At 40.7% G+C, this 22,146-nt stretch overlaps 1 protein-coding gene across 1 annotated transcript in view; it reads right to left on the bottom strand.

Moving 5' to 3' along the window:
• Positions 1-21,841, bottom strand: part of LOC149217621 (uncharacterized) — a 221,477-nt gene extending 199,636 nt beyond the window's left edge. Inside the window, exon 1 of the mRNA XM_089393011.1 lies at positions 21,369-21,841. Within this exon, the coding sequence (XP_089249137.1) occupies positions 21,369-21,686 (318 nt within the window). The 5' untranslated portion in view covers positions 21,687-21,841. The remainder of the gene's footprint in view (positions 1-21,368) is intronic.
• Positions 21,842-22,146: the final 305 nt, after the last annotated feature.

The raw sequence follows: 22,146 nt of genomic DNA, 5'->3' as shown, positions 1-22,146 counted from the left end.
TGTCGAGCTTACATTTTGGTGATTATACTCTTGTTCACAATTCAAAGATCTCTTTGAAAGTGTTGCAAACAACTAGTACATGTATTTTTCAGCCCCCTTGGCATTGATGTCAAAGGGGGACCTAAGCAGAAAGGAGGGTCATAGCAAAAAGGAAAAGGATCATAGTGTTTCCTTCAAAGTCAAAGGGGGAGATTGATGGCATTGTTGTCATTGATGGCAAAAGAGCAGCAATGGCAAAGGAGCAGGAGCAACAAGAGATATGGCTTTGTAGGTGTTGTTTGATGGCTTGGGTATGCTTGTTGTTGTTATATGGATGCACAGTTGATGAGGTGTTGTGATGCTTATTATTGAATTGCTTACATATGCTTATGTTGTTATGTTACTATATTATTGATCACTGGTATGCTTGATGGCAAGGTATGTTGCTTAATGCTTGATGCTTGTTATGCTTATGATAGTTGACAGAAGTGTGTGAGGAGGTATGAACAGCAAGGCATGTTTGATATGTCATGTTTCCATAGCAGCTTGGTATGTTTAATATGTTGCAGAGACTATTGATGCTGAGTAGCTGTTGTTATGCTTATGATAGTTGACAGAAGTGTGTGAGGAGGTATGAACAGCAAGGCATGTTTGATATGTCATGTTTCCATAGCAGCTTGGTATGTTTAATATGTTGCAGAGACTATTGATGCTGAGTAGGTGTTTTCACCATATGGTGTGATGCTATGGCTATTTTGTGATATTGTGATGGTAGGCTTGTTATGCTTGTGATGTTGTGATGTCAGTTGATGTATGTTGAGGTTTGCTTGGTCAGATGTTGCAGAGGTTATGTTGCAAATGTTGAAGAAGTTGTGATGCAAAGGGTGAAGGCAAAGAATAGCAAAGTATGATGGCTCAGTTAATGTATGAACAATTGTACAGGTATTGTTGACGGCATGCTTATGTTGATGCAGGTATTGGAGGTGAAGGAGAACAGCTTGTTCTTATGTTGATGCAGGTATTGGAGGTGAAGGAGAACAGCTTGTTGGAGCTTGCTTTCACATGGGGTGTCATTGATGGCATGGTTGTCTTGGAGCTCTGATAAGTTATGTTACATATCCTTATTGGTCACATATGCTTGTTGGTTGTTGATAACAGAATGTTGCAAAAATTGTTGTGATGCAAGGAAAAAACAAAGACAAAGGAAAAAGCAAAGGCGTGAAGAATATTGTGGTGCAAGGCTATGGCAAAGACAAATGTGTGCAAAACAAAGTTGCAAAGATGTTGCGTTGCATATGTTAGGACTTTGGTTGTTGTAATCTTTAAAGGTGAACTATATTAATGCATGCTATTTGAATATGTTGAAATTTATTTTATTGGCATGAAGAATGTGAATTATAGTCATTTTGATATGGTGAAATTCATTTTATGTATTTTAATATTCAATAGTTAAAATAGTTTTGGCAATGACGAGACACCCTCGGAATGCAAAGACACGAGTTTTGTCATTTCAGATTCGTGTGTGGAATACTAACAACCATCAAAATTCATTTATAAAATTGTGAGAGGTTGGAGGGTCGAAAGGTTAGAGAGTTAGAGAATGTGAGAGTTGATTGAAGTGTTGTTCATTAGTTACCTAACACACATATAGAGCTGATCTGAAGCAGATTTAAGGAGAAGAAGCAGAGACAAAGATGAAGGTATGCAGAGTTATAGACCAGGTAAACCAGCATGTTGTTTCTTGTATGTATTAGGGGATTGAAGTCTCCTTTCAGGTTGTAGTTTGATAAATAACAAGTTGGAGCCTATTGAGGTAGGAGCCTCCTATGGGTTGTAGCCTGCAGAAAACTTATGAGAGTTGGAGCTTCCTTGCATGTTGTAGCTTGCAGAAAAATAATAAGGGAGTAGGAGCTTGCATTTGCATCACAACAATAACAAATTTGTGGTTTTCTCCCATTATGGGTTTCCACTTATATTTGGTGTTCACATGTGATGATCTTGTGTTGATTTTATGTTGTCATGACAGTTGTTATGTTGTTATTTACATGTTAAGTGTTGGTTATATATTAAATCTGTTGTTCATAAGGTGTATGTTGCTCATTTAATAGTTCAGTTAATCAGTTAAAATAATCAGAGTTTAATGTCCACAAATGTACTAAACTGATTCACTCCACCCCCCCCCCCCAGCTTAGTTAAGTTCTCATCAGAAATCTGGTGAAAAATTGGACATTTAAGGTGTATCTCTAAAAGGAGAGTTGGACAAGGCAACAAGAATCTGAAGAGTTCCCAAACCTTGGATGTCATTCTCAGCTCTCAAATGCCACTACATGACAAATCTGGACTTAGCTATATGGGAGAATCTTCCAATTCAAAGAAAAACTAATGTTCATCATGAAGAAAAGCCTAGAATTTGTGTTAATGTCCATAAAGGATCTTATCATTCTAACCTTGCAAGAAACAAAGTTCATCCAAGGAATGAGAAGCAGCCCCTTCCTGAAAGGAATATCTCATCAAGGCAAGCTTATCCTAACAGGTATCAAACTATTTTCCTTGGTCATTGTTTCTCTTGTAAAAATTTGGTCATCAAGCAATACATTGCAAGGCCTATGGGGATAATCATTAAAATAAAATTATTGATCCAAAAAGGCAAGACCAAATTAGAGCTTATAATTCCTTTGCTCCTCTTTCAAAGTATAGCCTAGAATGCTACAAATGTAATAATCTAGGCCATGAAGCACAAAATTGTCCACTAGAGCTAAGAGAGAAAGTTTGGAGAAAGAAGCCCAAAGGATCTACCTCTGAAAAATGTGATCTAGCTTTGTGTGCTCAGAAAAAGGAAAATCAATGGTTTGTTGATAGTGGATGTTCTAGGCACATGACAGGTGACCAGAAAAAGTTCATCTCAATAAGCACAGAAAAGGATGGAAATGTGACCTTTGGAGACAATAGATCTGCTAAAATTGTTGGGAAAGGCACAGTGAGTCTCATCAATGGCAAAGGGAAAGCACAAAATGCTCTATATGTTGAAGGGCTCAAGCATAATCTTTTGAGTGTCATCCAAATATGCGATCAAGGGCATGATCTCATCTTTTGTTCCAAGGACTGTGAGATAAGGAAATCATCTTCAGGAAAACTAGTAGGAAGAGGAGTAAGAACAGCAGATAATGTATACATTCTCAGTGAAATTCAAGAAGAAAGATGTTACATGAGTCAAGCAAATGAAAGTTGGTTGTGGTACAAGCGTTTGGGACACCTAAGCTTTGATAACTTGGTAAAGATAACCAAAACTCAAGCAATAAGAGATATCCCCAAAATCTCACAGCCGACGAATGCTATTTGTGCACCATCTCAACATAGAAAGCAAACCAAGACTAGCTTCAAATCAAAGGAATGCTCGACATCAAAGCCTTTAGAAATCATTCATGCAGATCTGTGTGGTCCAACTAGAACTCCAGCTCTACAAGGAGAAAGGTACTTTATTTTATTTATAGATGATTATACTAGAATGATGTGGGTATTTTTCATAAGATATAAGTCAGAAGCACTAGATTGTTTTAAAACTTTCAAAGCAACAATTGAAAATGAAAGTGAGTTGAAGATCAAATGCTTAAGAATGGATAGAGGTGGGGAATTTACCTCAGGAGAATTCAATGAATTCTATGAAAAATATGGAATCAAAAGGGAACTTTTTGTTGCTAGGACTCCATGACAAGAAGGAGTAGCAGAGAGAAAGAACAAATTTGTACAAGGGACTACAAGAACAATGTTGTTGGAAGTTGATTTACAGGCAAAATTTTGGAGGGAGGCAGTTGAGCCAGCAATATATATCATGAACAGAGCTCAACTCTGGGTAAACAGTGATAAAACTCCATATGAACTATGGAAAGGAACACCTACCTCTATGAAACACTTAGAATATTTGGAAGTAAATGCCTTATGAAGATTAATGACGATTCACTAAGCAAATTTGATTCACATGATGAGGAAGGAATTTTCCTTGGATACTCATTAAGAAGCAAGGCCTACAAATGCTACAAACAATCAAAAGGTGGAACCATCTCAAACACCATCAATGTTAAAGTTTATACAAAAACATCATCCTAAAGACCAGATCATTGGAAATGCGGATGGAGGAATACAAAACTCGAAGTAAGATGACAAACACACCAAAAAGGAGTGAAATTGCCTTATTATCCCTAGTTGAAAAAAGTATTTCACCCAAGCAAGGATCCACATTGGGTAAAGGCAATGGAAGAAGAGATTAACCAAATTCAAAAGTATGGAACATGGGAACTAGTACCTCATCTAAAGGATAAAAATGTCATAGGAACCAAGTGGGTGTATAAAAACAAAATGAATGAAGATGAACAAGTCATCAAAAATAAGGCAAGATTGGTGTGCAAGGGATACACTCAAATTGAAGGAATTGACTTTGAAGAGACTTTCACTCATGTTGCCAGATTAGAGGCTATAAGGATGTTTTTAGCATTTGCTTGTTCTAAAGGCTTCAAAGTCTATCAAATGGATGTGAAGTCAACCTTTCTAAATGGATATCTAAAAGAAGTATACATGGAATAACTTGTCAGAAAATAAACACTTTGTTTGCAAATTAAAGAAGGCCTTATACAAATTAAAACAAGCTCCAAGAGCTTGATATGCTAGATTGGATCAGTACATTCAACAACAGGGATTCAAAAAAGGAGTTGCAAGAAGCAATCTTTACATGAAGATGGACAAAGGGAGTTTGTTGATCACACTAGTATATGTGGATGTTCTGATTTTTGGTAGCAACAATGATGAGATGAGTCAAAAAAATTGCCCAAGAAATGTTAAAAGAATTTGAAATGTCAATGATTGGAGAGTTGTCTCTCTTCTTGGACTTCAAGTAACTCAAACCGATGTTGGAATGTTCATAACACAAAGAAAGTACCTCAACAAGATGCTTAAGCGATTTGGGATGGAAGAATGTGTTATTGTAAACACACCTATGATTACAGGTTGCAAGCTAAGTAAGGACAATGAATCCCCTACAGTAGATACAACTCTCTAGAGATCAATGATTTGAGGGCTTTAATATCTTACAGCTTTACGACTAGACATCATGTAGGCAATAGGAATGGCGGCACGATTCCAATCAACCCCTAAGGAATCACACATGCAAGCAGTGAAAAGGGGACTCCTGAATTTGGACTATGGTACCCTAAGAGCACAAATCTTGCCATGAAAGCATATACCGATGCAAACTGGGCAAGAAGCATCAAAGATCAAAAGAGCACTAGTGGGAATGCATTCTTCGTAGGACACTGTCTTGTATCTTGACTAAGCAAGAAACAATAATCTATATCTCTCTCCAGAGTTGAAGCCAAGTACATAGTAATATTAGATGGTTGTACACAAATCCTATGGATGAAGGAAGCATTGCAAGATGTCAAAATAGAAACAAATCAACCTATCACTATCTACTGTGAGTCGTGACAATACTAGTGCCATCAGTGTCTCAAAAAATCCAATCATGCAATCAAAGACAAAACATTTCCAATCAAATATCACTTTCTTCGAGAACAATTTGCAAACGAAAACATCAAAATAGAGTATGTCAACACTAAGGAACAGATTGCAGATATATTCACAAAACCCCTACCTCGAGAAGAATTTGAATATCTTCATCAAAAGATGGGGGTCATTTCTTTTGCATCCCAGTAAAGCATCCCTTCGTTACTAATGTCAAAAGGGGAGAACATGAACACAAGAGGAGCAGCATCATAATAGGGGGAGTAGCACAATCAACACCATCATAACAGGGGGAGCAGCACGATGTTACGGAGAGTAGCTATGAGGAGATTGTTGCCATCAATAAAAAAGGGAGAGCTTGTTAAAGAAATAATTTGTCATTAATGTCAAAGGATGACTTAATAAAGAAGAGAATGCCATAGATTCAAAGAGCACAATAATCCCTTTCCAATGAGCTATAGCATGCCTCCTCGCTGCTCTCTAATGAGGAGAAATGGGTTTTTTAAGTGGGGAAACTAGTTTTTGTCCCCCACTTCAAGTCGTCCAACCTTGAGATCAAGTCGGCCCGCCCATAGACATGACAATTTAGTGTGGGATTACACATGTATAAATAAGAGCCAATACTCCTCATTTTCTCATCCTACTCAGCCAAGGAGACAAGGAGAATTAAGATCTGGGTAGAAGAAGTATAAGGGTTCATATCTCATGAACCTAGGAGCTAGTTGCAAGAACAAGACATGGATTCTATCTTTGTTTTTGGTTAAGGATTCTTGGTGGTTTTTCTATTGGAATTCTTTCTCCTTTGTGGCATCTTCTGGGCAAAATGGGAACTATTTTTGAGTATTATTTCAGCCTCCTTGTGGCACTAAATTCGGCCTAAAAATCGGCCTACTTAAGACCTTGGCAAAGACAAGATTGGGCCTCTTGACAGTCCAAGATTTGTCTTGTAGCTGAGCCCTATTACAGACCTTGGACCCTCTACTCAGCCAATGAATTTCGGCCCTGTGGAAAAGCAGCCCTCAAACCTAACGTAGAAGCAGATCTCGGCCCTGTGGAAAGACCAGACTCAACCCCTCTCGGTGGATTTCGGTCCTATGATAGTTGAAGACTTGAAACTCGTTTTGAGGCAGCCTTTTGAAGCAATCTATAAGCCATTTTGAAGCAGACTTTGAGCAGCGTTTTTGTATCTTTTGGAGCAGTCCTTAAAGGCCTTCTTTGAGCAGACTTATGGAGCAAGTTTGGAGCAGACCTTTGTTGGAGCCTGATTGAGGTTTGCAGTCCTCATACACGGTTGGAGCCTTGTGAGAGACGAAGTTGGACCCTAGATTTATAATTGAAGGATTGGAGTCCTTATCCAAGGTTGGAGCCTTGAAGAAGTTGGAAATTTTGTTGTATAGGTTGGAACCTAGAAGAGGATTGGAGTCCTAACTATCTTCATTAATAAGCTTATTTTATTATTTTACTTCTTTTGTTTTTCGTTTAAATTGTGACAAAATCTTAACTAGCATAATATAACAATTGAAAGGAATATTGATTCACCCCCCCCCCCTCCTCGATATTTCCAACAGAGTTGAAGCAACTTTCTATGGAAGGGTTTTGGCACATCTCTTGAAGGATTTTTAGCATTGTTCTTGGGAAGGGTTTTTGGTTTGTTTGTGGTCTATTTTTTAGGGTCAAGTACAGGTGTCTTGGATAATAAGCCTTGCCTTGGCATCCTACTTATGGTAGGTTGCATATTTTTCAAATCTTGTTAGAATTTGGGTAGTTTAGAAGGTATTTCCAAGAGAGGACAACCCGCCAAAAAGTAGTCTGTTGGGCGATTTACACAAAAGTGGGGTTTTGGACCGAAGGTGTGGGTTTAGGACCAAGAGGGATATAATTAAAGATTATAAGGGTCAAAAAGTATAAAACCATAGATCTCGAAGGTTCCTAAGTGACCCAAGGAAAGGTATAAACGAGGCTAAGGTGAGGTTCATATGAGATTTGGAGTGCAACAGAGATGTAGCCCTCTTGTGCTAAGTGTGCCCTAGGAGGGTCAAGATCTAATCATGGAGACAGATCTACTGTTCTAACTTCTAAGAAGGTCGAGTCAAGGGAGCAAGGGTGTCGTAATGGTGGAGGGTTGATGCACAAGGTCGATGGTTTAGGGCCCTAGTCTTATGCCAATGTAGCAGATCTGTCTCTTGTTCCTGTAGGGCTTGAAGTAGGTCACTATGAACAATAGCTGAAGGAAGCCCAAGTCTAAGGGTTTCCATGAACAGAAGTTAAGAAGAGCATTCATTCTTGTGAGAAATTTGCCTAGAAGGCAATCACATTTCTCAAAGGAACCACAGCCTTGGAGAGCTAGTTTATGGTCTAATTTTTTGTATGATGAATGAAGGCCAAGTTTTGCTCAGAAAAAAGGTTGATTTTTCTATGGAGGTGTGTGCCCCTAAAGGGCTTGGCTCAAGTCGTGTTTGGGAGGAAAGAAGCACGTTGATCCTGTGTGTGAATCAACCCTAGCTTAGGTTTGTCCAAGCAAATTGAAGGCATTGAATTCTATGTTGTGAAGGCCATCTCTGTTTGGTGCTTAGGTGAGAAGGTCGAGACCCTAGAAGAGGCTTAAAAGGCCTAAGTTTACTCTGTTGTGACGTCCAAACTTCCTCAGGAAGCTGCATTGAAACTTTGTGGTTTAGGTCAACCCTAAAGGAGGTCGAACAAGCGTCAAATTGGAGCATTAATAAAAACTTAGAAAGTTATCACAGACAGAAAGAGAGCAGTGCGTAGCGTTGATATATTAAGTAGAATGACTATTGAGCGTATTGATTAGAGGTTTGTTCATCTATGACATGTATGGACAGAGTTGTTGAGGGCTTAAGAACAGTGATCTAAGAAGCAAATTCATTATAGGTAGCAAGCCTCGGTTGAGCCTATATACAGTGACATTGAAGCTATGAAAAGGCAAATGTGTTAAGGCCTATGTACAATGATTTTGATGAGACAAGCATCAGCGTAACAGAGTTGATATTGGAGCCTATGTTCAATGACCTTAAAGCAGCATAGTCATTGAGAGAAGGAAGATTTGTGGAGCTAATTGTGCAAGCGAATTTGAAGGAGCTGAGACACTTGTGAGCAGTTGAGTGCAAAGACATTAAGGCAACAAGATCTCTATGAGATAGGTGGCGAAGAACTTGCCAAATACACCAAGGATAAGAGGACCAAAGGATTGTAAGTGAATGAGCATCTTCAGCAAGTAAGTCATTGTATCTGGTCTTGTTGTGTCAAAAGATCGAGGATCACAAGTTGTTGACCTCAAGCCCTAGTGTTGTATATTATGTATACTAGTTGTACTAGTGATCGAGGGGCATGATCCCTAGTACGGGGGCCCCATGATTCTTATATTGTTGGATTAATAAAATAATCGAGCTTTGGGCTCAAATCACTATGTACTTTATTGAGTTCAATGTTGAAGATTTCTGTTATGTAAAGTTGAGGGTTCCTAGTGTGTTTGTGTGCGTGGTTAGCCTCAGACAAGATCTAGGGCCTAAGGAAAGTCCAACAAATCTGTATGTACAGCAATAACTATCGTAGCATACTCCTTCAGTCCATGCAGCGACAATAATAAAATTATGGATTTCCAAATACCAAAGTTCGATGCACCATCAAGCCTGTCTTGATCCCTCAATCCAGCTGAAGTCGTTTCTGAAGCCCTCGAACAATAAACCCCAATAAATCTAAATAGATCTAAAGAGAAAATTTGTATGATAAATCCTTTGATTTCTCGATCAAGTCCTCGCACTCAGATCACCAATAACCTCAGCAATTCATTGCTCTAATACCATGTGAAATTTTTGGCTACCCCATAAGATGCCAGTAACCAAATTAATTATTTCTCGTTACTTATTCACAGGAAACTAATTCTTCTATAGGAAGCAACGAATAATAACATTAACAGCACCAATCATAAAAATAAAATTACATGAAATATACCAGAAACCAATTACACAATTTTCACCAGTATTTTTGGATAAAACGTCCCTAGAAAAACCCTAATGTGGGGAAACCAGTTTTCATATCTAAGGGCTTTTATTGATATCTTCAACATAAATTGTTATTGAGAAAGTACAACTACTTGCTTTCCCTCCAATTTCGCTCTTGTGAATGCCTTCCTCATAATTCTTGTCCTCCAAGAGCTTAAGAGGACTCTTATTTTGTACATACAATGTTGTGTTTCATGTTTTTGCCCAAAGGAACATAGGTAGATCCTGATCATGTATCATTGCCTTAACAATTCCAATGATGGCCCTGGTTTTCTTTTCCACAACCCTATTCTACTAAGAGTTGTAAGGGACTATCAATACCTTCTTAATCCTTGCCTCCTTAAATAAATTCTTGAATTCGTTGGAGGTATACTCACCTCCATTATCTGATCTCAGAACTCTAATCTTCCTTCCAGTTTGGTTCTCCACGAGAGTCTTAAACTCTTGAAACCAATTGAATACCTCATCCTTGGTCTTCATGAAGTAGATCCACATCTTTCTCAAGAAATCACCATTGAAGGTTACATAGTAACTATAACCAGTCAAAGATGCCATTGACATAAGACCACACGTCTAAACGTACCAGATCTAACTTTCCCTTGGACTTGCTATCACTACTAGGAAAAGTTGTCTTCGCATACTTGCCAAGTGCACATCCTTTACACACACCTTACTGCTCTACACTGGACTCTAGAAGACAAGTGACAATCTCCCTCAATATCAATAAAGCTTTGTGATGCAAACAACCCATCCTCCGCCATAACTCACACAAGTTATCATTGTCATGCATTAGAGCTCATACAAACTAAGCCTTCAACATGTACAAGTTAACTCCCTGCCTCCACTCAGTCGTCCTAAGTCAAGGCTAGACTCTCTCAACCTAACAAATGCATGTTCATCACTAAAACAAACCCCATACCCTTTGTCCTCCATGGTTGAGACTAAGAGTAAGTTCTTGGTTAACCCTGGAACATATAACACCTCTATCACCTCCAAAAGAACTGTTGACTCTAGTTGAAAATGCATGGTCCCAACCCCCTCTACAACACGCTTGGCATTCTAGCTAGGCTCCACATGTAGATCTGAGTCATCCTCTGAAATACTAGTGAATACATCCCGTGGTCCTGTCATATGATAAGAAGTACCACTATACACAAACCATGCACCCTTGGCTATAATGCCAAAGAGACAACGAGAAATCCTTCTTGAACTTGGTGGCAAAATCACTAACTTTTGTGTCTATTGAGGTTGCAACTAGTTGTGCCTTTCCCTTACCCTTCTTAGTTGAACACTCACTTGCATAATGACCAGTCTTGTGACAAGAAAAACATTTCACCTTGCTCATGTCTTTCTTCTTCCCAACCTGTGAGGTAGTTGTAAGTTTTAACCTTGTAGAAATAATCACTACAAACAAATTCTTAATAAAACAAAGAAGATGCAATATATATCTTGCAGCATACATAAACCGCCAATCCAATTGTAGTTCCTTGACCAAAACTACAAAACCATGGGCAAGGCCACCATGAGCCACAAAACCTCTTTTAGCAAATCCGTGAGCCAAAAATCACCAAAAATGAAAGCAAAAAACCACCCAAAATGTTTGTGGTGCATATACCAATAGTAGTCTCTCCTCCCGAATTCTTCTTAACCTTCCCTTTACCCTTCCTTGCCTGACTAGCAAGGGCAAGGTTCTCATCATCACCCTTTTATTCGCCTCCATATAGAGATTTCTCTCAAATCTCCTCTTGGATGAAATCATCCTCGAGTCCCTCCCGATTAGGAAGGTTTTCTTGTGCCACAATGCCTTTGACAAAGGGAGCCCTTGGCTCTGTAAAGTCATTCATAGCCATCCTCACCAACTCTTGCTTTGTCACGACCTCCCCAACTACAGCAAGCTTATCACGACCCTGTGTGATCCTAGTGATATAAGAAGCTATTGTATCTGATCTAGTCATCTTGGTGCCTATAAGTTTCTCTCTCAGCACCATCTTCCTATTTTGATTATCGCTCTAATATAGTTTCATCAAAGCCTCCCAGGCATCCCTAGCAATCTTCTTTCTGGATAGAAAACGAGGTATCACATGATCCTTCACTTCATCCAAAATAATCCTTCTGGCTTTCACATCCTTTTTATTGTGGATGGCTGGTTATGCTGCATTGGTAGGAGGAGCAAATTTTTGTTCAGCAAACTCTCAAATGCCATTCTCCATCAATATCAATGTTATCCTCTCATTCTAGGGACTGTAGTTGGTTGAACCCTCCAACCAATCTTCAAATCTCAACACGGTAATAGCCATCCTACCAAATCAAATATTTGACCAAAGAAATTGACTACTGGAAATTTATTTGCTCTAAGCTTGTGTAAAAAATTTGTTCTCCCACTTCTCCCAGAGTTTTATTACTATGATACCATGTTAATTTCTTGAATCCCAAATCTGATTTATATTCCAAGCATTTTTTATAACCCAGAAAATATACCCAATATAGTATTTTCTGAAATTACTAAATAAAATACACTAGTATTTTTAACTCATAAAATTTGACAACAAACGCGCAAGTAGGAAATCAATCTCACAGAAAAAAATATAAACCCTCCAATTTACCCTCACTTTTATTTCTCAAAATAAATAAGGGCTCCCTTGCAGGGAAAATGGCCCACAAAGAAATACATAATTTTTACAGCAGTAGAACCTGGAAAACTCAATCCCTGTAAAAACTTGAACTACACCCACACATGGCCTTCCTTTCTCTTATCTATCACACGTGCAGCCCATGTGCTATACTATTTACATCTACAGCCCAAATTTAGCCTTGTCATTACACATGCAGCCTTCCTACGCAAGCCCTCAACTCGTGATAGTTTCCCAGAGCTATTGTTGAAATTTCTAAGTCTGACACATCAGAAATCCCTACTGCATTATCTAGTTTATTATCTCCTACTTGTTCTTTCCATTAACAAGTTATTTATAAATATAGATACTGAAATAAACACAAATGCAGCCTCAACACATATACAAATCAACAACTGAAATAACTGAGACAATCACACAACGGATACCATTATTTTTGTACAATCATCCACAGAAAAACCCAATGCGGGAAAACCGATGCAGCAGATATGAGGGTTTTATTATTATGCAGTTTCTGAGTACAACTAGGGTGCCATAAATGGCTCACCCAACAGAGATTTTCCTTAGCAGTAGTACCTCTCCTCAGAGACAAATATTCCAACTGATCAATCACCGGATGATTGATCCCACAACAACTACGGCAGTTCCTTAGCTGTATAGCGAAAGCTGCTCCAAGCTTCTCCACTGCTCTGCATCACTCTGCTAGGGACTACGTCACCCTCTCAACTCCAGTCTACCCCACGAAAAATATCCAACATTGCCTCTTGGCCTTGCGTCAACTCTGCTAGCCTCTGCGCAGCTACTAATGCCTTTGTGTCAGCCTCTTCGCTCTCCGAGTAACCTTTGACCCTCTGCATCACCCACGTTGGCCTCCTCAGCCTCTACGTCAATCCCAGCTGCCTTTGCGTCAGCCTTCCCAGGCTCTGTGTTGTCTCTTTGGCACTATCCCTGCCTCTCTGTTATGTACTCTCAGCCTTCTACCAAACTGCCCCTCGTTGCAACAGATCACTAGTTCAAATCTCTTAGCAAACCCAGCTCCAGAAAATCGAACTAACTGATCAATTTTGTGTATCTCCAACTAACCCTCAAGCCTCCTCTTATACTTTTCCTGTTGATGAATCAACAGTCAAGATTAAGTCCCTAATCAACGTCTAATATTAGAACTAGTTTGATCCTCGTCGCTTGGAACCTTCTAACCCAAAATTATATTAATACACATTAATATTTTAATTTTCCTAATTTTATACATAGGACCCCATTAAAAATATTAATTATTTTAATATCTCCTCACCTGAGTAAAATTTTTCCAAACGATTTCTGGGTTTTGGAGATCTCATGTGCTTTAGCCTCTCCACCAATTTTCATGGCTAGATCACATCCAATGCTACCCAGAATCAACACTCCCTCTTAGCGAGAAATGTGCTCTAATAATGCTTCACCAAAGAACCATCACATTGATCTTCCGCATCGGTACCTGTGCTGATGCTGGGTCTACTGCCCTACATCCACTGCACTGTTGCTTCCTGTACTGCTGCCCATGACACTGCCACTGCCACTGCTACATCTGTATTATGCTGCCCCTAGCACTGCCACTGCTAACTGCTACACTGCAACTCAGTTACCGACAAGTAAGTAACCGACTTCTCCCAAATACTGGCATCCCGGTCAATCTAGAAGCCTTGTGGTGTTGAAGTTGTCTGTGATGTTATCCTGTGTTCCCTTTGTTGCCACTGCATTGCTGCATACACCTATGTGCCTCTCGCATTGTTGCAACCTCCACTGCGTTGCCTCAAATTTCTGCACTCAAGCATAGCCTTGCTGCTCCATTACACTTTGCTCCACCCAACACTTGTGAGGGCTCCCGTAGTCAGATGTGATCCAAGAGTTTGGGCACCTCAAGGATCCTACCCTTAGTATGTAGTCCTCCTGACTACAACTCGATGTCTCCCACCACTTCTCTAGAGGTGCATGAGCACTCATGGCACAATCGTCATCAGTTTCGACCTCTTTCTCCGCCTTAGCTGGAGCTGCCTTTTAATCGGAAGCCTCTCCCTTGTTTTTCTTCCTGGGACACTGGAATGCATAATGTCCCAACTCCCCACAATGGAAGCACTTAACCTTGGAGATGTCCTTCTTCTTCCTCTTCCTTTGTTGTCCCGTAGATGCTAGAGTTGCATCCTCCTCCTCTTTCTTGATTCAACCTCCCTTGCCACTATTCCCCGCGTTGGTCATCCTCCTGATCTCCTCCTAGCAAAGAGCTGCCCACATCTCCTCCCAACCGGGAAGAGTAGCCCTGCACAAAATACTTTGGACAAATGTCTCCCACTCCTCGGAGACTGCATTTAGGGCAGTGCTGACCATAAATTCTAGATCCAGTGTAAACCCCACGGAAGTGAGCTGGTGACGAATCTCCTATAACCTAAGAGGGAATGGATCTATCTACTCTCCCTTCTGCATCTGATACGACCGCGGCTGATTTTCCAATAGCATCTTCCGCTACACGAAAGCCCTAATACAAGGTCGTCAAAGTATCCCACATCTCCTTTGTTGTGTTCTTTTTAGCAATGTGTGGTATGACATGATCTTTGACCCCGTCTAGGATCATGCAATTCGCCCTCACCATTGCATCCTCATACTTCTCATTCTCAACTAAGTCGACCTCGAGGATCTTAACTTTCAGAAGTTATATGGTGGTGATGCCGAACCAGATTTGGGAAATGCCTCTGAGTTTCATAAACTCATTTGCATTGTTGTTCTTGTTGAACTTCCGTCCGGATATATGTTTTGCAGTTAGCATAGTGAGCTCATATTTGGTTGAGACTCACTGGATTGGTGCCATGAATCTTCTAAGATATCTTCGGGGCACAATCTCTCATGGATTGAAATACACTGTCGAAAATATGAAGCTCCATGATTATTCAAATGTCAACTGGGCAGGCAGTGTGGAGGATCACTAGAGCACTTCTCAGTGTTGGTTCTTTTTGGTTTCTGCTTTGATATCATGGATGAACACTTCTCAGAAGTCGATTGCTATAAGCACCGTCGAGACCGAATACATAGCCACGAGTATGATCTCGTATGAAGCTTCCTGGTTGTGGAAGCTCTTCAGTGAGCTGTTTGTACACATGATGAATACCACCATGATCCTCTGAGACAACCAGGGGGGGTTCGATTATTGAGGAATCCCATATTCGATGATTGCTCCAATAGATAGACATCAAATACTACCTTATCTGGGATATGGTACATCGATGAGCGAGGAGGCTCCATCGCATTAAGGCTGATGTAAAAGTCGCAAACATTTTGTCAAAGCCCCGGGGAAAGGTCAAATCTGTGACTTTCCCGAATGACTTGGAGTCGTTGAGAGACCTTCTTATAAGGGTCCTGCATGTTGCATGTAAGGGCTTGGGGTACTTACTGGAGCGACATGGGACCACAGGGCGACTCACCCTCCCCTGGTGGTGTGTTATGTACAGGGTGAAAGGTTCAACCTTCCCCTGTGATACCTCGTGGCAACTTTGGGACAGGATGATTAGTTCTCCTGTGGGCCAGGATGATTAGTTCTCCTATGGCGACTGTTGGACAGGATGATTTGTTCTCTTGTGGGACAAGATGATTAATTCTCCTGTTAAGGCATCCTACCCATGCAGTCTGGGACTCATGGGAAGTACCTCTCATCTGATCAATGAGCAGGGAAATGGGGTTAGGGACCATAGTAGTACTATTGATGGACGCATCGTTGTATCTATCGTACTCCCTATGCTAGGATGACCTCCATTGATCTGGGATGAATGAAACTGATCTCGAATCAGTATGAGTGGTTTGAGACACTCTCTTGTGATATTTATCTAGGATCAATGGAACTGACTTTCGGTCAGTAGAGAATGGTATGAGACATTCTCGATCAATTCTTCTTCTTCGTGGTTCAACAGAGCTCAGCAAAGCAGAGCGGAGCAGTGTAGGGCACTGGTGGCAGAGATAGTATAGTCGAACATATGGATCAGTGGATGGAGTTCTCCCTAGTTGAGAGGGAGTGTTAAAATTGAAAACTAGGGCCAAACTTCATGTGGGTCATCTTATTAATGGCAGCTAATATTTTTCTTGGATTCCTCTCATCGAGAGGTGTAAGATTGATCTAAAGATCATCAGATTCAGATAAGTATTCAAGGAGATATGAATTTATTTGTGTTATGGGACAATTCGTCAAGGTCGGCCAGCAACCAAATAAACCCCACATGTGCTCAACGTTTTAGTATAAATAGAGGTGCCTTGAAAGTCATTTGGACACACACTTGGGATCTCTTCCTCTCTACTTGTCTTTGGGTTTTAGTGGGAGGAGAGATCCTAAGGGATTACGCTGCCCTAATGGAGAAGCCCTAAATCAGCCTCTACGCAGTCCTAGGAGGAGACACCTCTACGCATTCAAGAAGGGTTCTATACGTTGTCTTAATGGAGATAAAATGCCCTAGCCGCAGTCCAATCTAGGAGCTCAAGTTGTTGTCCAAGCATGCCCTAATCAGTTGTCAAGGAAGGGCTAATGTTGCCCTATACTCAGTCCTAATGGGAGGTTCAATACTGCCCTAGCCGCAGTCCTAAAGAGGGTGGTTTAAGCCGCAGTCCAAGAGAGGAGAAACCTGCCCTATACGCTGCCCTAACCTGCTCCTATACACAGCCCTAGCCTGCCCTAACTCGTTGTCTAAAAGAATGCCCTAACAACAGTCTACAAAGGCTACTTAGCCGCAGCAAGAAGGGAGCTGTTTAGAGGATCATCTATACGCAGCAAGGTAAGACCTTAACACTGTTTTTGGAAGGGCTTAGGACAGCCCTTAGACGCAACAACAAGGAGACTTAGCCGCAGTCTATACATAGCCAAACGCAGTCCAAAGATGATGACTGGATGCCCTAGCCGCAGCAAGAAGAGACAGCAAGGTAATGTCACTTCAGGACAGCATGGAGAGCTTAGTTCAAAGGACAAGTTGTTGTGGAAGTGCGAATTAGTTTGAGGGTTGTTTGAGGGTGCAAACAGGTCCTGAACAGGGTTGTCTCAAGGATCAAGGAGCTGTGTGTAGGGCTGTTAAGACCAAGCCCAAATCAAGATAGTTTGGACTGCAATCAAGGGGTTTTGAAGTGAGTTGTAGATGACAGCTATACTGTGATAGGCAGCAGGCCTTATCACCTCAAACAAGAGACAACGTGGATAGGCTTGGGGCAGATCTGTGCACAATATGTACAGTAGCATAATGATGTGATAGGTGGCAGCATGATGAAGGCATATGGTGTTGTATGGTGCAGCCTTGGGACAGCAATGAAGCTTGATGGAGCAAGCAAACAGGACAGCAGTATGGCAACCATGGAATGGCAATATCACTAACAGTGGGACAGCAGTGGCAACATGAGGTCCAGCAATGTGATGATGAGTGCAGCATGGTGCAGCACGGTGAGGTGCAGCATGATGACGAGATGCAGCACAATGATAGGTGAAGGAGTCACCTTGGAGAATCAGTTGAAGCAGCGTGTCTTCAACTGATCTCATCTAGAGATGATATATTCTCTTCTCTAGAAAGTCTAAGTGTCGACCTTTGTTGTAAATGTAATATCTCTCTCTCTCTCTGTTGAACTATTAAAGACATATAAAAAGAATTGATCAAGGGTTTCCCCACATTGGGGTTTTTCCCTGGCTAGCGCCACATCTTGTGTCCTCTTGTCTTAGCTTGTCTTCTCTAAGTGTTGACTTCTGTTGTAAATGTAATCTCTCTCTCTCTCTCTCTCTCTCTCTCTATTGAACTATTGAAGACATATAAGAAGAATTGATCAAGGGTTTCCCCACATTGGGGTTTGTCTCTGGCTAGCGCCACATCTTGTGTCCTCTTGTCTTGGCTTGTCTTCTGCGATTTATATTTATGTTTTATCTGCAATTTACTTTAATGCTAATGTGATTGCTAATCTGGAAAAGATATTGAGCTAACTCTGAAAAATGGAAATAAATTGCTCTAGCATAGAACAGACCTAAAATTAACAACTTCCCTCCTGGAAATCTCCCTCTAAGTCTTGATTTCCCTCCTAGAAATCCTTTGGCCAACTATCGAACCACTCCTCTCCAATCCTCCTTGAAACTGCAACTCGGATCTGGATTTCTTGGCTAGAAATCCATCAAGGTAGTGATTCCCTCTACCTTGGTTCTGTCTCCTTAGGTTTGTTCTACACTGACAGAAGCAGCACCCCAACAACTCCTCAAATCACAATCTGCACCTCGCTCCCCAAGCCCCAGCAATTGAAGAAACTGAGCCTTTCAGGCTCTGCACAATCCTGGCAAATGGTTGTATTTGCACCTGCTGGCCACAACGTTGATCCTTCCTGGCTAAGAAAGATGGTCAAGCACTAAGTAGGTCTAATCTGCCCCTATTTGCCTCTACGCTGACCCTCCTCCTGGCTCATAATGATGACGTAGTTTCTACGTCACTTTCTCTCTAGCTGCTTGTGCTCTGGAACAACGTTGTCTCTCAGGACCGCTGCTATTGCTGCAAATTCTTCAGATTACTGCTGGTGCGTTCAATCCTCCTGTTATCTGCAATGCTCCAATACCGTGTTGAAATTTCTAAGTCGAACACATCAGAAATCCCTATTGCATTATCAGAGTTATTATCTCCTACTTGTTCTTTCCATTAACAAGTTATTTATAAATATAAACACAAATGCAGCCTCAACAAATACACAGATCAGCAACTGAAATAACTGAGACAATCACACAAGGGACACCGTTATTTTTGGACAATCATCCTCGGAAAAACCCAATGCGGGAAAATCGGTGCAACAAATATGACGGTTTTATTATTATGCAGTTTCTAAGTACAACTAGGGTGCCAAAAATGGCTCACCCAACAGAGATTTCCTTGGCAGTAGTACCTCTCCTCGAAGACAGATATTTTGGCTGATCAATCATTGGATGATCGATCCCACAGCGACTACGGCAGTTCCTTAGCTGGACAACGAAAGTTGCTCCAAGCTTCTCCACTACTCTGCGTCACTCTGCTGGGGACTGCATCACCCTCTCAACTCCAATCTACCCCACAAAAAATCTCCAGCGTTGTCTCTTGGCCCTACGTCAGCTCTGCTAGCCTTTGCGTCAGCCTCTTGGCTCTCTGAGTCAAACCTCTGACCCTCTGCCTCACCCACGTTGGCCTCCTCAGCCTCTATGTCAATCCCAACTGCCTTTGCGTCAGCTTTCCCAGGCTCTGTGTTGTCTCTTTGGCACTATCCCTGCCTCTTTGCTATGTACTCTCAGCCTTCTATCGAACTGCCCCTCGCTGCAACAGATCACTGGTTCGATTCTCTCAGCAAACCCCGCTCCAGAAAATCAAACTAACTGATCAATTTTGTGTATCTCCAACTGACCCTCAAGCCTCCTCTTATACTTTTCCTGTTGACGAATCAACGGTCGAGATTAAATCCCTAATCAACTGCTAAGATTAGAACTGGCTTGATCCTCGTCTCTTGGAACCTTCTAACCCAAAATTATACTAATACACATTAATATTTTAAACTTAGGACCCCATTAAAAATATTAATTATTTTGATATCTCCTCATCTAGGTAGAATTTCTCCAAACAATTTCTAGGTTTTGGAGATCTCATGTGCTTTAGCCTCTCCACCAATTTTCATGGCTAGAGCACATCCAATGCTACCCAAAATCAACAGCTATATCTCACTCCTACATGTGACACTCTGCAGATCTATTGAGTCTCTCACTCTTCCCTAAAATCTCTCTCAAATCTACAAATCACTTGCAATTGTGTTTTTTCGGCTATATCTTCTTCCCTTAGGTTGTCTTTATAACTCTTCATTGAGCTATATCTCAAACCATAGTCTCCAAAGTGATAGATGGTTAGGATTAAATCCTAGCCCACTTGAAATCAATGGTTGAGATTTGATCTAGATCACCAAAGTGAGTAATTCACTTTTCTCTAGAGAACCTTAGCCCAATACCCAACATTAATCATTTAATTAATCAATGTGTTACTTCCGAGTTAGACTTAGGAAAAAAAACATGACATTCACACAACATGAGCGAGTTCCTAGGAAGGTCTTGGACTAATACTACATGTTTGACATTTAACCTATACAAAAGTACCTATCCACTACTACAATCATCAACAACTGCTATCGTGGCATATAGCACCAGAGCAAGGGAGTATGCTATCACAACATATTGGGACTTGCAACCCAAATCCCAAGCCAAGAAGATATGGAAGAGCGGAGGGCGGGGGAGAGGGGGGGAGGGGGCAGCGGTGGGGGTGAAATAGAAAGCGTAAAGGCAGGAGAAACACTTCGCTGAAACTAGAAAATATCAAATATGGAAGAACCCAGAGATTATTCCTATCCCTTGAAAACCTCCACTTGCATCCCTGAGAATTATCAGCTATTGCAAATAAGAAGCAGGCGGTCTGTACCTTTGGCTAAATAATTAAAAGTTTGTAGAAAAATTGCACGTAATCAACACGTCCTCTATACTGTCGGCTCAATAATCATAATTTTGTAGCGAAAATTGCAAATAAGGAGCAAGTCTTCCATCTCATTGGCCAAAGAATCAGAATTTTACAGCAAAAAGTCAAATAAAAAGCAAATCCTCTATATTTTTGAGTTTTTCTTTGAAATTCAAAATTTTACTGCAAAAGTTGTCTGTATTTTCGGCTAAATGATCAGAATTTTGTCCGGCAATTTGAATATAAGCAGGAAATAATCCATGTTTTCGGCTAAGTAAACATAATTTTACAGGGAATATTACAACTAAGCAGAAGGTCCTCTATACTCCATTTTAAATAATCGGAATTTTACAGCAAAAATTGCAAATAAACCGCAAATATTCCATATTTTCGGTTAAATAAAAAGAATTTTACAGAAAAAATCGCAAATGAGCGGGCAATCCAATGTATCTTCGGCTAAATAATCAAAACTTCTTTGCCAAAATTGCTACTAATCAGTAGGTCCTCTATATTTCAGGATATATAATCAGAAATAACAAGACAATGTCGATAATGCGAAGTCCTCTGTATTTCGGCCGAGTAAACAGCATTTGAAGCACAATTTGCGAAAAAGCAAAAAATTCTCTAGCCTAATTAATAAGAATTCTATCGCAAGAGACCTCTATATCTTCATCTGAATAATCAATATTTCGCCAAATGAGCAGTACAATATTCACCAAATATAGTTTCTAACACAAATACTTCAGTACCTTGACGAGAGAGGCATATGGCAAAGCACGCTTGCCGATACGGTTTATGAATTGGGCGAGGAATGTGAGACAACTGTCGCGAGCTTTCTGAATAGCCCTGTCCCGAGACGGCAGCATTATTTCTACTGAACTCAAAACCCCCGACTCTTCATCGAATACTGCTGCAACTGCAAAGGCAATATCCCTTTCCTCCACCATATCCGAAGTAAGTCTTGAAATGTCGGCTATAATATCCGAAACCTCCGTAGAGGCACCCCTGCGCCCGGCCTCCGCCTCTTCCCTCAGCAATAGGAAGTATTTGGCGAGCTTCTGATCCATCCTGTAGGAAAATTTAACACTATCTGTATCGGTAACTCAGCGTCTGCATAGATGGTGAGCAGAACCAGGCCTGCCAGAACCGAAATGGTTTGAAATACCCTTTCCACTCTAGTAGACAGAAAAAAGTTTACACTGAAGCGAGAAGCAGTAGAAACGACCGCCGGGCCATTTTATTGCGACGTTGGGTGGTCACTTGAGTCGGTTTTGGGCGGGGGGCGTATGTCGGGGTCGCGCTTCTACATATCTACGGTCACGTGGTCTGTTACCCAATACAAGTGAGCTGCTATGATTACGTATTTTTTTAATTCTACGACCTTTTTTCTCAAATACGTTACAGAGAAAGGCTATTTGTATCTGATGTTGCAAAAAAAACAGGGTAGAAAAAGAATTAGTAGCCTAAAGTGTTTTGTAAAATAGATGTAACCTTTTGCATAACATTATAAAGTTTCAAATTGATATA

The sequence above is a fragment of the Pinus tabuliformis genome, chromosome 1_1 (genome assembly GCF_031772625.1).
Source record: "Pinus tabuliformis cultivar Carrire ecotype Pingquan chromosome 1_1, CPIR1, whole genome shotgun sequence".
Taxonomy (NCBI): domain Eukaryota; kingdom Viridiplantae; phylum Streptophyta; class Pinopsida; order Pinales; family Pinaceae; genus Pinus; species Pinus tabuliformis.
Note: the sequence above shows the minus strand (reverse complement) of the source record. Positions and strands in the feature narration are given on the sequence as shown.